A 13,139-nucleotide genomic window follows, 5' to 3' on the forward strand; every position below is an offset into this window, starting at 1 on the left:
ACAATTTCTTGATAATTCACTGTTTTTGATGATAACCACCATTTTTTGCTTCCTTAATTACTTTGAGGGTGGGGGGGGGGAAGGGGAGGGTGGGGGGAAAGGGGGCATAAATCCTTTGAAGCTTCTATACGTGCAAGGATTAAATCCTTCACATAGCAACCTCTATCCTACCAGGTTCCCGATTATACAATTTGGTTGACTTGGCTAATTGTCCATATTTTTTTATTTTTTTTTAAAAACTGTCTTACCTAAAACAATATTGAAATTCCTTTCTGCGATTTGCACTCTTCCTGGAATATTGTCCTTGCTTCCATAGACATTGACACTTAAAACACCAAAGTCATTATCCCGGAGATGTGGGATATCCATACTTTTATCCTTGATATCATCCAGAACTCTGTGTTCTAATGGAGATTCTTCCTTTTCCCAGAAAAATTGGATTGCTGTTTGTGGTATTGAGTAATAATCTTGCAGCTCAATATGTAAATGATCACCAGGAAGGTAAGGCCCCAGATCTGTCAAGAAGTAGAAACAGAAAAAAATAGTGTTAGCTTTAACCAAAAGAACTCTCATTTTTCCATCTGGTACATCGGATAAGTTTATCCGTCACTTTCCATCAGTTTGTATAGTAATTCCTTATGCTTTCTTCCCAAAAGTCAATTCATGGTATATGATATACAACAAACTTCACTGCAATTGACCCAGTCGTAACATGCACACACACACACACATACTTCTCAATGTCGATGTCTTAATTTATGCATATTGAGTGGCCAAAGAAATAAGCACTGGTTTCCACAAAAAACTTTTCTGCCTGTAGAATAGCGAGGTGTCCTGGGGGGGAGGGGCTTTAGGAATCATTGTTCACTCACACAGTTATGAGGTTCTGTAATTTAAAGTGCTCTTCGTGACACTATACGTTTATTTGGAGGAAGAAATCAGAGAAAATTCAAGATAAAGAAAAATCTTTGTTGCATATTTTACTACACGCCATCCAACTGGTTCTGAGATACTGAGGGATAGGAACAAAATGACGTACACTTACACCCACACACATATACACAGACACAGATGCATATATATATATATATATATATATATATATATATATATATATATATATATATATATATATATATATATATATATATATATATATATATATATATATATACATATACACACACACACACGTCTAGTTTCTGACGACCGTGTTCCAATTTTACACTACGTTATCTTCACACAGTACTGTAATGTGTGAAGATAACAGTGTAATATCGGAACACAGTCGTCAGGAACTAGAACACACACACACACACACACACACACCGATACCATAACATCATTCCCCATTTGGGCCTATTGTTATAGGCCCATGCACCTACTACTTACCTATGGAGTGACTTTGAATAACAAAGTAAACTCTACCCATAGGTGGATTCTGAACATCATATTCCATCAATTCAGATTTTTCTATAACTTTTTCTTCCTCATCTTCTATCTTATTATGGCTGGACAGTTCTGCCCAATACTTGGTTTCATAAATATCATCATCTTTTATTGGAGAAATTGTCAAAGTCAAACCGTCGTTCAGCAGATGCATGTTTTCTTCCAGAGTTCCAGGTATTGTAAGCCGCTCTTTGTAACTAAAAGAAGTTGTTCAAAATTATTGTTTCCGGAAATAAATAATAAAATTGGAAATATGGAGAAATAACAAAAACATGATGTTTTTTTACATAGCATATACAACCTTAATTTTTACTCACCTGTGGAAATATGGTTTTAGTCCCATGTAGTGTTTGTACCATCGTAAGCGATTAAGATTTTTGTCACCCTTTACCTCTATGCTAAATGATGCGTCATCGCCTACGTCACGACTCATCACGCAAAGCCGAGGCTTTGAGGTGATGTCACATTCTGTTGTCTTGGAAACAAATATAGCTGAGAGGGGAGAAATGTATGGAAATTCAATTCATCATGCGTGTCACGCAAGGAAAATAAAATATCCTGGATAAAGCGTATGTGAATGGCCTTCGCACATGCGTATTTGCTCATCTGTGTGATTTGAATTTCAACTTGATCTAAATTTGACTTGCTTTGATGGTGACTAATGCCATGAAATATTGTTGTACACTGTTATTGAATTGAGGAGGAGGGGAGGGTGAGTATTTACAGTCCATGTGATGCTAACGCGTGCAACTATTTAGAAAACGATCCGTTTTCTATTCATTGACAACAAGTTTTCATATTTTTTCTGTAGCTTTTATAATATTCATTTTGTCTCCGGGTCCGACAAGTATTAGACGATCTGAAAATTAGAGTTTTTGTTCAATCACACGACCCCTTTATGGTTCAATTACTAGTATAACTTGTACCTTGATATCAGCGAGTGATAGTAACAAAACAAACAAATATTTTGACTCCTTGGTCCACTCAGTATTTTATGTACACGAATTGATAGCTTAATCAGATTCACTAACTTTTTTTGAGACCCTCACCGTGTTAGTAAAATAATTAAGTTCCTCACCTTGTGCATCGACGGTAGCTTGGAGAACACAAACTACAAAGAATATAGAATAAATCCGACGCAATTCCATCGATTGGTCAGGGGTAAGTTTTTAGGTCAATCACATATTTGTTGTTGTAAATATCACGAAATTATATTACACGCAATTCTGTCAGTGTGTAAAGAATTCGAACTATCAGCGACTCCGTATTCAACGTGGCATTCCATATTCGAAGTACTTTCGTGACGAATATTGGAACGACGCACCGCGCGAGCTGGAATAACGGCATTCTATTGGAATCGAACACAGTAATTTACAACAAAATCACGTACGGAAAACAAGTTTCTGGGAAGGCAAAGATGTAAAGTTATATCAAATAGACTTTGTGGGATCTCGGGTTGCATCCATTGGGTTATTTCGACGCCAAACTTTGTCATTCACATACTATGATAAGTTTCTGAGAAAAGACTGTCTGAAAGTTAACATACTTCAGTTGTCCAGGATGCGGCTCAGTCTCCTCATTTGTGTCACATCGATTGTATCAGGTCAGTTTTCGTTCTCTTTTTGCTTTGTTTTCTTACTTATAATGTTAGTTTGTTCATCACCGTGAACGCATGAAAAATTCGTCAATTATTTAGCCTCCGACGGAGACAAACTCGTAACAAAATATAACGGCTAAGGGTACCGGGTATTTATTTTGGATTTTTAATTGATAAAACAACTTTTACTGAGCTTTTCTACTTGAAAAAAAAAAGTTAAATAACATACCAAATCCTTGTTTGTAACTCAATAAATTGTTTACAATGTAAAATCACAGGACTGTACTTTGACAGAGTGTTCGAAAGGCCGGGTGCATATTTCATCTCCCAGACTGTAATCGTGATTTACAGCTCGGTGGTAAATAGCCTGTCTATTCGTTTGATGCATAATTTCTCAACGATGACTTTGAACCACTAAATCATGACGTCAACTCGGTCGCGCGTACGGTAAACTGACTTCCTAAATATTATATGATACAGTTCCTAGATTTTACTGTACGAATCAAACAGGTGGTCTCTACTGTCATAACCGCCAGTAGGTAATTTAGTCACAACCGCCAGTAGATTAAAATTATATAGTTCAAGATTAGTACCATGTAAAACAGTAAATTACATTTCAGTGTATCAGCATTCACTGTATGTCACTTCTTTATATATATTGTCACATTCCAGGAATACACATTGTTCACTCGACTTGGACTGATTGGTCGCCATGGTCGGACTGTTCAGTAGACTGTGGACGAGGAGAAAGACTCAGACTTCGAACATGTGAGGAAAAAAGTTGTCCTGGAAAGTGGATGGAAGTATCCGAATGCCTTGAGTTAGACTGCAAACATTCACACGTTGCACAGAATAGTCCTTTTAACTTTCTAGTCAGCAATTTGGCAAGCTTTGTTCGTGACCTCGAGATGGGCGAAAATGAGAATGAACAGAACGGCCATAATCTACAAAAACAACACAATAATTTAGAAAGTAGTTTGGCTAATAACACGATACTGCTGGCACAGCTGTTTTCACATCATTTCAAGAATTTTGAAAAAGCTATCGATATTGCCCAGGTAGAACAACTCGGTGAAACTGAGATGGCGCCCTCAAGTGACAGTGTAATATTTTCATTCCTGTCGAAGCTGATAAACGAGCCAATTATGAGGCATGGAGAAACGGGTAGGATTGAATTTTTTTTTTTACCATTTTAAAAATAAAATATCACTTGTGAACATGCATATGATTTAAATATTAATCCTGTGGAAAAAAAAAAGCGACAAGAATCTTTTCGAGGGGAAAGGCAAACCTTAAAATGATATGAAACTAGTCGAAATGATAAAAACATGTACACGAGTGAAACGTTTCCACGGTGTAATACCGTGTATATGTTTTAATGAAATATGAGTTATCTAGAGCCTCTTGTTCATCAGATTGTGTGTTTTTTGTATTTCCGGTAGTTTTTCGAAAGAACTGAAACATTCTGACCACGAAATACAACATAGACTCTTTATATCTACGGTATCATTTAATTTGTCCCGTAGCCGTCACACTGGATTGCTTGATCACAAACACGAATTCTTCCATTTCAGAGAGCGATTTCACCCCAGGAGGGGAAGGCAATACCTTTCTTTCATACATTTTGAACGAATTAGCTGAAGAAATTTCCGGACAACTGCCAACAGTGAATAGGAAGTCGTCATCATCATCATCATCATCATCATCATCATCATCATCATCATCATCATCATCATCATCATCATCATCATCATCATCATCATCATCATCCCCACCACCACCACACTACGAAATCACACCGAGTATGTGGAATGAATGGGGCTTCTGGTCACCATGTTCAGTTACATGCAATTCTGGCATCCAGGAACGAAGGCGTTCATGTCACCTGTCGAGGTCTGATAGTTCAAGGGGTTGTGCTGGACCTGGTGAAGAAATTAGGGCGTGTACTACTAACATCATTTGTAACGGTGAGTAAACATAATAGTGTTATGTACTTTTTGCCAGTGACGTAACTTTTCCTCCTCTCTCTCTCTCTCTCTCTCTCTCTCTCTCTCTCTCTCTCTCTCTCTCTCTCTCTCTCTCTCTCTCTCTCTCTCTCTCTCTCTCTCTCTCTCTCTCTCTCTCTCTCTCTCTCTCTCTCTCTCTCTCTCTCTCTCTCTCAGAATGAAGTGAGTGAGTATGCAATCTTACTCTTTTACCCCCTTCCTGAGCACAATCAAAATAATCAGGGGACCTATTTAATCACATTATGTTATTATCATATTCCTTTTCATTAAATTTCTTTCAGTTGATGGTGGATGGTCACACTGGGAAAGCTGGTCACTGTGTTGTGATGGACTACACGACCGCCACAGAGAGTGTAACAACCCTACACCAAAAGGAAATGGCCAACATTGTCATGGTGTAACAACAGAATCAAGACGATGTCAATCTGACAAATTGCAATGTGAGGAATATTATAGGGGTAAGTACCACTGTTATTATCATTCACCAGACCATCAGTTACCATGGTTACACATCCAGGTTGTGATAAAATGTCAAAGCCAGCATCACATCCTATGTTTGTCAATAGTCAGTTTTAGTGTGTGTCTGTGTGTGTGTGTGTGTGTGTGTGTGTGTGTGTGTGTGTGTGTATTTATATATACTTATATATATATATATATATATACATATATATATATATGTAAATTGTATGTATATACTAATATATATACATTGTATATATATGCTAATATTATATATACATTGTATATACATATACATACTAGTATACATATACATATACATATACATATACATATACATATACATATACATATACATATACATATACATATACATATACATATATATATTGCCCTTCTGAAATATATCTATGCCCCTATAATAATAGAATGGATGGTGTACCAGAAATACATATCACTTATCATGATTAATTTTCACTGTTACTTTTAATATGTATGATCACAGTGTATGCCTAACCTTTATATGACACACCTTTATATTTATGTTTCCTATCATTTTAACACCTCAAAAGTGATGGGTCGGTTTTCCCTCATTTTTATTTAGGACTGTTTTTCGGCACTAAAGGGCCAGACGAAGGTATAGAAATCTTTGCAAGGACACAGGACAGATTCAAAGGTCTTCTGCTTGTTATAGGCATCATAATGATACTAGCATCAGTTTTACTCTTCTCCTTTGCCACGGTTTGGGAAATACGAAGGCGGCAGAAAAAACGCAAACGATATAGGCCAAAGGCAGGCGATGATCCAAATGCTATCGATTGGTTTGACTAGGATACCATCCATGAGCTAAAACTTGAATGACAGTATTGATGAGATATTGAGAACCATTTGACCACAATCCATATCTCTGAGGAGAGTTAATATCATTGGTTAGAACAAAACCATGTGATAACCATCCATCACTAAAGATTATTTCATTGGTTAAAATGAATTAACGCTATTACCCAACCATGATCATATCAAGTGCAGTTTAATTCAAATTTACAGTCATGTCCAAAGCGATATCTGCCTTATGATATTAAAACAATAATGAAATTTAGGAATTTTCTTCTATGCATATTCATTTTGTAGTGTGAGTGTGATGAAAATTAAATTGAGGTCTCGTGTGTGTGGGTTGGGCGAAACATTATGCAAGGTAGTGCACTGGGGTAAAAGCCTTGCCATAAATGTAAAAAGTCTGACAAATCAAAATAGTCGTGTTGGAATGACAATGTATATATAATTGTATATAAAATCTGAAATAGCTTCTATTTGCCTGAGATATCATGCGATCATACGTATGTTGGATGTACATATTTGGATTACAGTTTGTTGTTTGTTTTTGTGTATGAAGCCAAAAAGTTTTCCCTAATCTATAAAGTGTTGTTGTGCAGCAATTCGAATTTGGATTCCGTGAAAAAGTGACACTAGCAAACTTTAGTAAAAGGTTGTGTGTGATTCCCTCATGGAGCTGTCAAAAAAATACATTTCGCATCAAGACAGAGAACGTACAACTTGACGTCATCCTGCCCACCAGCCACGATGATTCCATATGACATCATGCTGCCCATCAGACAAAGATGTTTCCACCGTATCAGACCATCAGATACAAAAGGTTCCCATGACAACAAACCCCCAATAATAGAAGTGCCAGAGATTTGTGTGATACCATCTTTGCAGTAGATTCTTCACTCAATTATCAGAAATGAGAATTCTCTTCTGGTAGATTCAAGAAAGTTGGCCATGGCACGCATAGTTGAACAAGGATATTGCTTCTATGCTTCTATCTACCAAGTTCAATTGTTGCACAATAAACATTTATAGGTAAGGGAAATAACTTTTGTTTTCTGTTCCCAGACCATTTTTAATGTCAAATTGCTAATATACTTATGATATGTGTGGTCAGGTTTGAGTAACCATTCGCCAGTTTCCATTAAAAAGTGCACTTTAAGTGTCAGATTTGTGTCAAACTGCATTGTGAATCGCCAACTTGACATTCGCATCTAATTTAAAGAATGACACATAGCATTGCAATCTTTGGCTCTAGCTATTTAAAGTACTTGCTATCCATAGGAAAACAAATTTAAAATGATGTACACATTTGACACATTACATTCTTGCATACAAAATTTTTCACAATGTTAAAATACAAGGAGTACGCCTAAATGTTTCTTTGCCATTCGAAAATATCTCTGATAATTTGCAACGGTATCCAAAATCTGGCCTCATTTTCCTTACACAAGATTGTTCAAAATAAATTTTCTTTTAAATTTTGCATTATCAAATGTTTTCATTTGATCCATCTCATGGAACTTTTCATCTCATCATTTTATTGTTCATACAGATAAGAAAAGTGGTGTTGGTGAAGAAAATGAACATAAAATCAAAACTAAACATCAACACAAACATCAAGTATCCGAGGCCAGAAGAAACATTTTCCAGGGAAATAAAAAAACAACACTTGGAAAGCATTCAATTCAGAAAATACCAAATCTTTGGAGTGATTGGGAACCTTGGTCATCATGTTCTGTATCATGTAGTTCTGGAGTGCAGACACGACGACGGGCTTGTCATCTAAAAAGTACTTTGAATGTTATGAATTGCATCGGACCTGGTGAAGAACTGAAAACATGCAATGCTGGGCCTTGTTACAGTGAGTAATTCCATACATTTCACACAATCTGATGTTTGATTATATACCTGAAATCATTCAAAACTTGTTCAGTACTTTTGTTATTGTTCTAACCATGTCTGTTTTTCTCTATCATCACAACATATAGACTTAATTAAGACTGGCTGGGCGGATTGGTCAGCATGGTCAGAATGTTCCCTTGATTGTGGACAAGGACAGAGATTCCGTTTTCGGCGATGTCAGTCAGAAAGTTGTCCAGGAGCATGGATTGGCATGTCTGAATGTCTTGTTAAAGACTGTGAGAACACTACCAGCACTACAGAACATCACAATTCATTAAATTTCCAAGTTAACAATTTAGCAAGATTTGTTGATGAGCTCGGGACGGGTCAGAAAGATAATGAACATGACGCTGAAGGTCTAATGGAACTATTACAGAATATTTTGATGAATAATACAGCTCTTCTTGCCAAGTTATTGTCCAATCATTTGAAGGAAGTCGAACAAGTTGTTAACGATGCTAAGGCTGGCCATACAATTGGGGATACGACGTCTGCGCATGACCGTTTCATTTATCTGTTGTCAGGGTTAATCAACAAGCCAACTGAGGAACCCATTACAGGTCAGTTTCTATTTCAACATCCCTCCCCTCCCAATTTGTATATTTGTGCCCCTTCTGCTCTTTTCTTACAGCTGTTTCAAGACACTTGCTGCTAAAATATAAGAAATTGCAGTCTATCGTACTGGACATGCTGTTGATGTGAGTGGTAATGGTTTCACGTCCTATCGTGGATGCTTCTTTTGCCTGACTAAGGATCTGGTGACAGGTGGTTGGTAATACTTGACGACACTGACTTGTCATGTGATAATGACAATTGTCAAAGAATTTATTAAGCAACTGAATCCAACACTGTAGCATCTTGTACTTTTTAAGAAAGTGGTTGTAATTGTCAAAGTGTGGACATAATGTCATATCGATTTACAATCTGGTATTTTGTATAACTTTGGGTTTTTTTTCATTAGATATTGTGGAAACTACTACCAGTGAGAGTCCCCATACTTTTGCTGTTTTAAACCAACTGGAAGAAATACTGAAAACGCCAAAACACGAACCATTGGCTGAAAGAGTACCAACACTTCCTAATCATCCCAAAACGACAACCATCGTAACCACTCCTGCTCTTCCTGAGACAACAACTATTGTATTACCTCAGTGGGGAAATTGGGAACCCTGGTCACCATGTTCAGCTTCATGTAGTTCTGGCACTGAAGCCCGGCGTCGTTTCTGTGATCATACGAATACAGCAAAGTTCTTGCGTTGTGTTGGGTTCGGTGAGGAAGTTAAGAAATGTAATGCTGGTCCCTGTAACGGTAAGTGCATCTTTCTTCCTGTCTGTTCGATTGTTTGTACTGTATGTATAGATAATGGCTTTTCTGTCTGTCTGCTTGTCTGTCTGTCTGTCTGTCTGTCTGTCTGACTGTCTGTCTGTCTGACTGTCTGTCTGTCTGTCTGTCTGTGTCCCTCTTTTTTCGTGCAATATTTGCTTGGGCAAAATGTAAGTGTTCAACAGAACTGTCCATTCCTTGGTGTCGTCTTAAAGTGGTTATTTGGATGAGAACCGGGTAGTCATTCAGTCTGGATTTTGAATTGACAGCAACTTTACAATATTTTTATATTTGGAAAACAATGTGAACATTGGCCAGGTATATATTTTGTAACTACAGTAAATTGCAAGGTTTTTTTTAAAAAAAGGTGTCAAATATTTGTTTTTGTATGTGTAACAACAAACTTTTTATACACTTTTTAGCTTTTCACAATTTATTGATTTAAAAGGACGGATTTGGTTGATGCTGTTTCACAATTGTTTTCAAGTTTGAAATCATGGTGGAGTTGTTATATAAATTCAAAATCCAAAATAAATATCCATTTGTCTTCCATATGGCCACTTTAAACTTGGTTCTACCCTGACTCTAGGTAATGTTGTCTCTTGTGACAGTTCACCCATTTATGCAAACATCTGAATTTAACAAAATGCTTACTTTTATCCAGTTGACGGTGGTTGGTCAGAGTGGACGAAATGGACACCTTGTTGTGACGGAATACAAGATCGTCATAGAGAGTGTGACAACCCAGTACCTAAAGGAAATGGACAACGCTGTAATGGTCCCATCATAGAAACACTTGATTGTGAGGACGATCTTTGTGACGTGTATGATGATGAAGGTAAACGTATTATATAATTGTGTCACATTAAATGTGGCTACAATGTACTAGGATATCACTGTTCCCCACCATGAGTACATTTTATATTTTAGTTTTTGTTAATTTTTAGTTTTTAATATTCAACATTTTATGTAAGTAAATGTTTCTTTCAGAATCAGTCCATATTATTTAGATTGTGTGCCAATGTGATGATTACATGCATCATTCGCTGTGCGTCTGTTTCCTTATTAACATAACAGAGGGAATGAAATTGTGTTTTAGCAGTCAGTGTTTCTAGATCTGTACTGTTCACTATATCAGACAGGGTAATGACACTTACTGATTACATATAACTTCCATTTATATTTACAGGATGGTCTGATTGGAGTAGCTGGACGTCATGTTGTGATGGTCTGAGAGAACGTACCCGTCACTGCCGTACTAAGGACAAGCCATGTGATGGACATGAAGTTGACACTGAGGACTGTGATAATGATGATGATGATGACGATAATGGTGATGATGTAGATAAGTGTCTAAAAGAACCAACAGGTTGGTGTTACTTTGGCAACCTTACAATTGTATACTGTATTAAGGGTTGTCAGTGGCTGAGTGGTTAAACCACTTGCCTCTTACCACTGCGGTCGAGGTTCGAACCCATTCAGGGTTTGATTAAATTTACCACGCTGTAAGTAAGAAGAGTGTCATTCAGTTTGACTCTACTGAACAATGCAGGTTTTCCCCGGGTACTCTGGTTTCCTTCTGCATTAACACTGAACCCATGAGGGATGGCCCTCAATGGACTTCTTGGGAATATTATATACATTTAATGAACTTATCCAGTATATGTAGAAGATTATTACTATTATCTGTGAAACATAAGCGTATTGTAAAACTAATAGTCTGTATTAAATGTTATCTGTGGCATCAAATCTGAAGATCTCTCTTGAGATTTGATACAATGTACCACATAGCATCCAGACTAGCATCCAGACTATGTAAAGCTGTGCTATCAAAAGTCATCATTGTGGAGGTTGTTCCCAAAGAAATATCTCTAATTTATTTATCTTCGGTGCACAATTTTGCGTGACAATTTCTCAATTGTCTTTCATCTTGTTTTCATCTCTCTCTCTCTCTCTCTATTTTTTTTAATCTCAGAACCTAACTTAACCAAAAGTAGATGGTCAGAATGGTTGCCATGGTCACCTTGTTCAAACTCATGTGGTTTTGGTAATCGTACACGATCTCATACATGCACCACACCATCTATAATCAACAGCCAATCTTCACCTTGTGGTGACTTCTATAAACAGACAGAAGATTGCCATGGAAACACCAGTTGTCCTGAAACAGGTGAGTTACCATGGTGACGTTAATTGTGACTTAATTCTATCAGTGGTTCAATACATAGGTATTATCTATAGATTTTGTGTCGTTGCTGTTCATGTCTGATCACAGACTATTGCCTGTTGCAGTTTAGTGTTCACTGGTTTTGTTTGTTACAACCATACAGAAGTCAATAAGAAACTGCACATGCTACACTTTAAGATAGCAAATTGAATGAATACAGTTTCTTGCAACATTTTGTCTAAGTGAAATGAAGTAATGTGACACCATGCAGACTTTTATTATAAAAGTTTAAACGCATTGTTATGAAAAAATGAACTCAAACTGATTGGTTACAATGGGGAGTGATAACATACATCAGTCTAATTGACTATATTCAAATGAAGTCATTATGTAAATGAACACTCAAACTGATTGGTGACAGTGGGGAGTGATAACGTACATCAGCCTAATTGACTTTATTCAAATGAAGTCATTATGTAAATGAACATTCAAACTGATTGGTCACAATGGGGAGTGATAATGTACATCAGTCTAATTGACCATATTCAAATGAAGTCAATATGTAAATGTAGCCTTGTTGAGATGAACATAAGAGCAACATGATTTACATAATTTGATAATGCAAATCGTATGTAAATATCTACAAACAGGCATGCTGATAACTGCTATTGGGGGCATGGCTAAATTAATCTGTTGTTGCTAGCATTACAAGTGGTTAGTGAGACACAGTGAAACAGATTACGATGTAAATAAGGCTTAGCACAGTAATAAATATATGTAAAAAATGAAAAATGTGTATCTTTTCTCACGTTTCAGGAACTAGTAATATTGATAATATTCAGCATATGCTTCAGAAATCAGAAGTCAGTCTACAATATGTTGGTATCTTTATGGTTATCGTATGCAGTGTATGCTTACTACTCCTGTGTTTCATCATTTGCAAACTACGAGATCGTCGAAGAAAACGGAAGCTGTACCGATCCATTCCTGGATCCGACCCAAATATGATAGATTGGCTTAGCTCTGACTAACGACGCATATCAATTAGAACACTAGATGTTGAGTGTTTTTTTAAAGATATTTTCGTATCATATATTATAATTCTTCTTCTGTGATTTGTAAACATATCATCATCATTACGATTTTCAAACATGACTATTTTAAAGTTTGGAGATTTTACAATATAGTGAGAAATTGCATACACGTATACTTGTATGTCATTTGTTGCAAATTATTGTCTATTGAGAGAGAGAGAGAGAGAGAGAGAGAGAGAGAGCGAGAGAGAGAGAGAGAGAGAGAGAGAGAGAGAGAGAGAGAGAGAGAGAGAGAGAGAGAGAGAGAGAGAGAGAGAGAGAGAGAGAGAGAGAGAGAGAGAGAGAGAGAGAGAGAGAGAGAGAGAGGGGG

At 36.7% G+C, this 13,139-nt stretch overlaps 1 protein-coding gene across 1 annotated transcript; it reads left to right on the top strand.

Moving 5' to 3' along the window:
• Positions 1–3,954: 3,954 nt before the first annotated feature.
• LOC144451188 (uncharacterized) lies at positions 3,955–12,766 on the top strand. Its single transcript, XM_078141987.1, has 10 exons — positions 3,955–4,210; positions 4,888–5,013; positions 5,334–5,510; positions 7,895–8,203; positions 8,331–8,804; positions 9,206–9,553; positions 10,233–10,406; positions 10,758–10,937; positions 11,544–11,738; positions 12,552–12,766. The coding sequence occupies exons 1-10, from the start codon at positions 3,955–3,957 to the stop codon at positions 12,764–12,766; spliced, it is 2,454 nt and encodes an 817-aa protein (XP_077998113.1).
• The last annotated feature ends 373 nt before the right edge of the window (positions 12,767–13,139 follow it).

The sequence above is a fragment of the Glandiceps talaboti genome, chromosome 21 (genome assembly GCF_964340395.1).
Source record: "Glandiceps talaboti chromosome 21, keGlaTala1.1, whole genome shotgun sequence".
NCBI lineage: Eukaryota > Metazoa > Hemichordata > Enteropneusta > Spengelidae > Glandiceps > Glandiceps talaboti.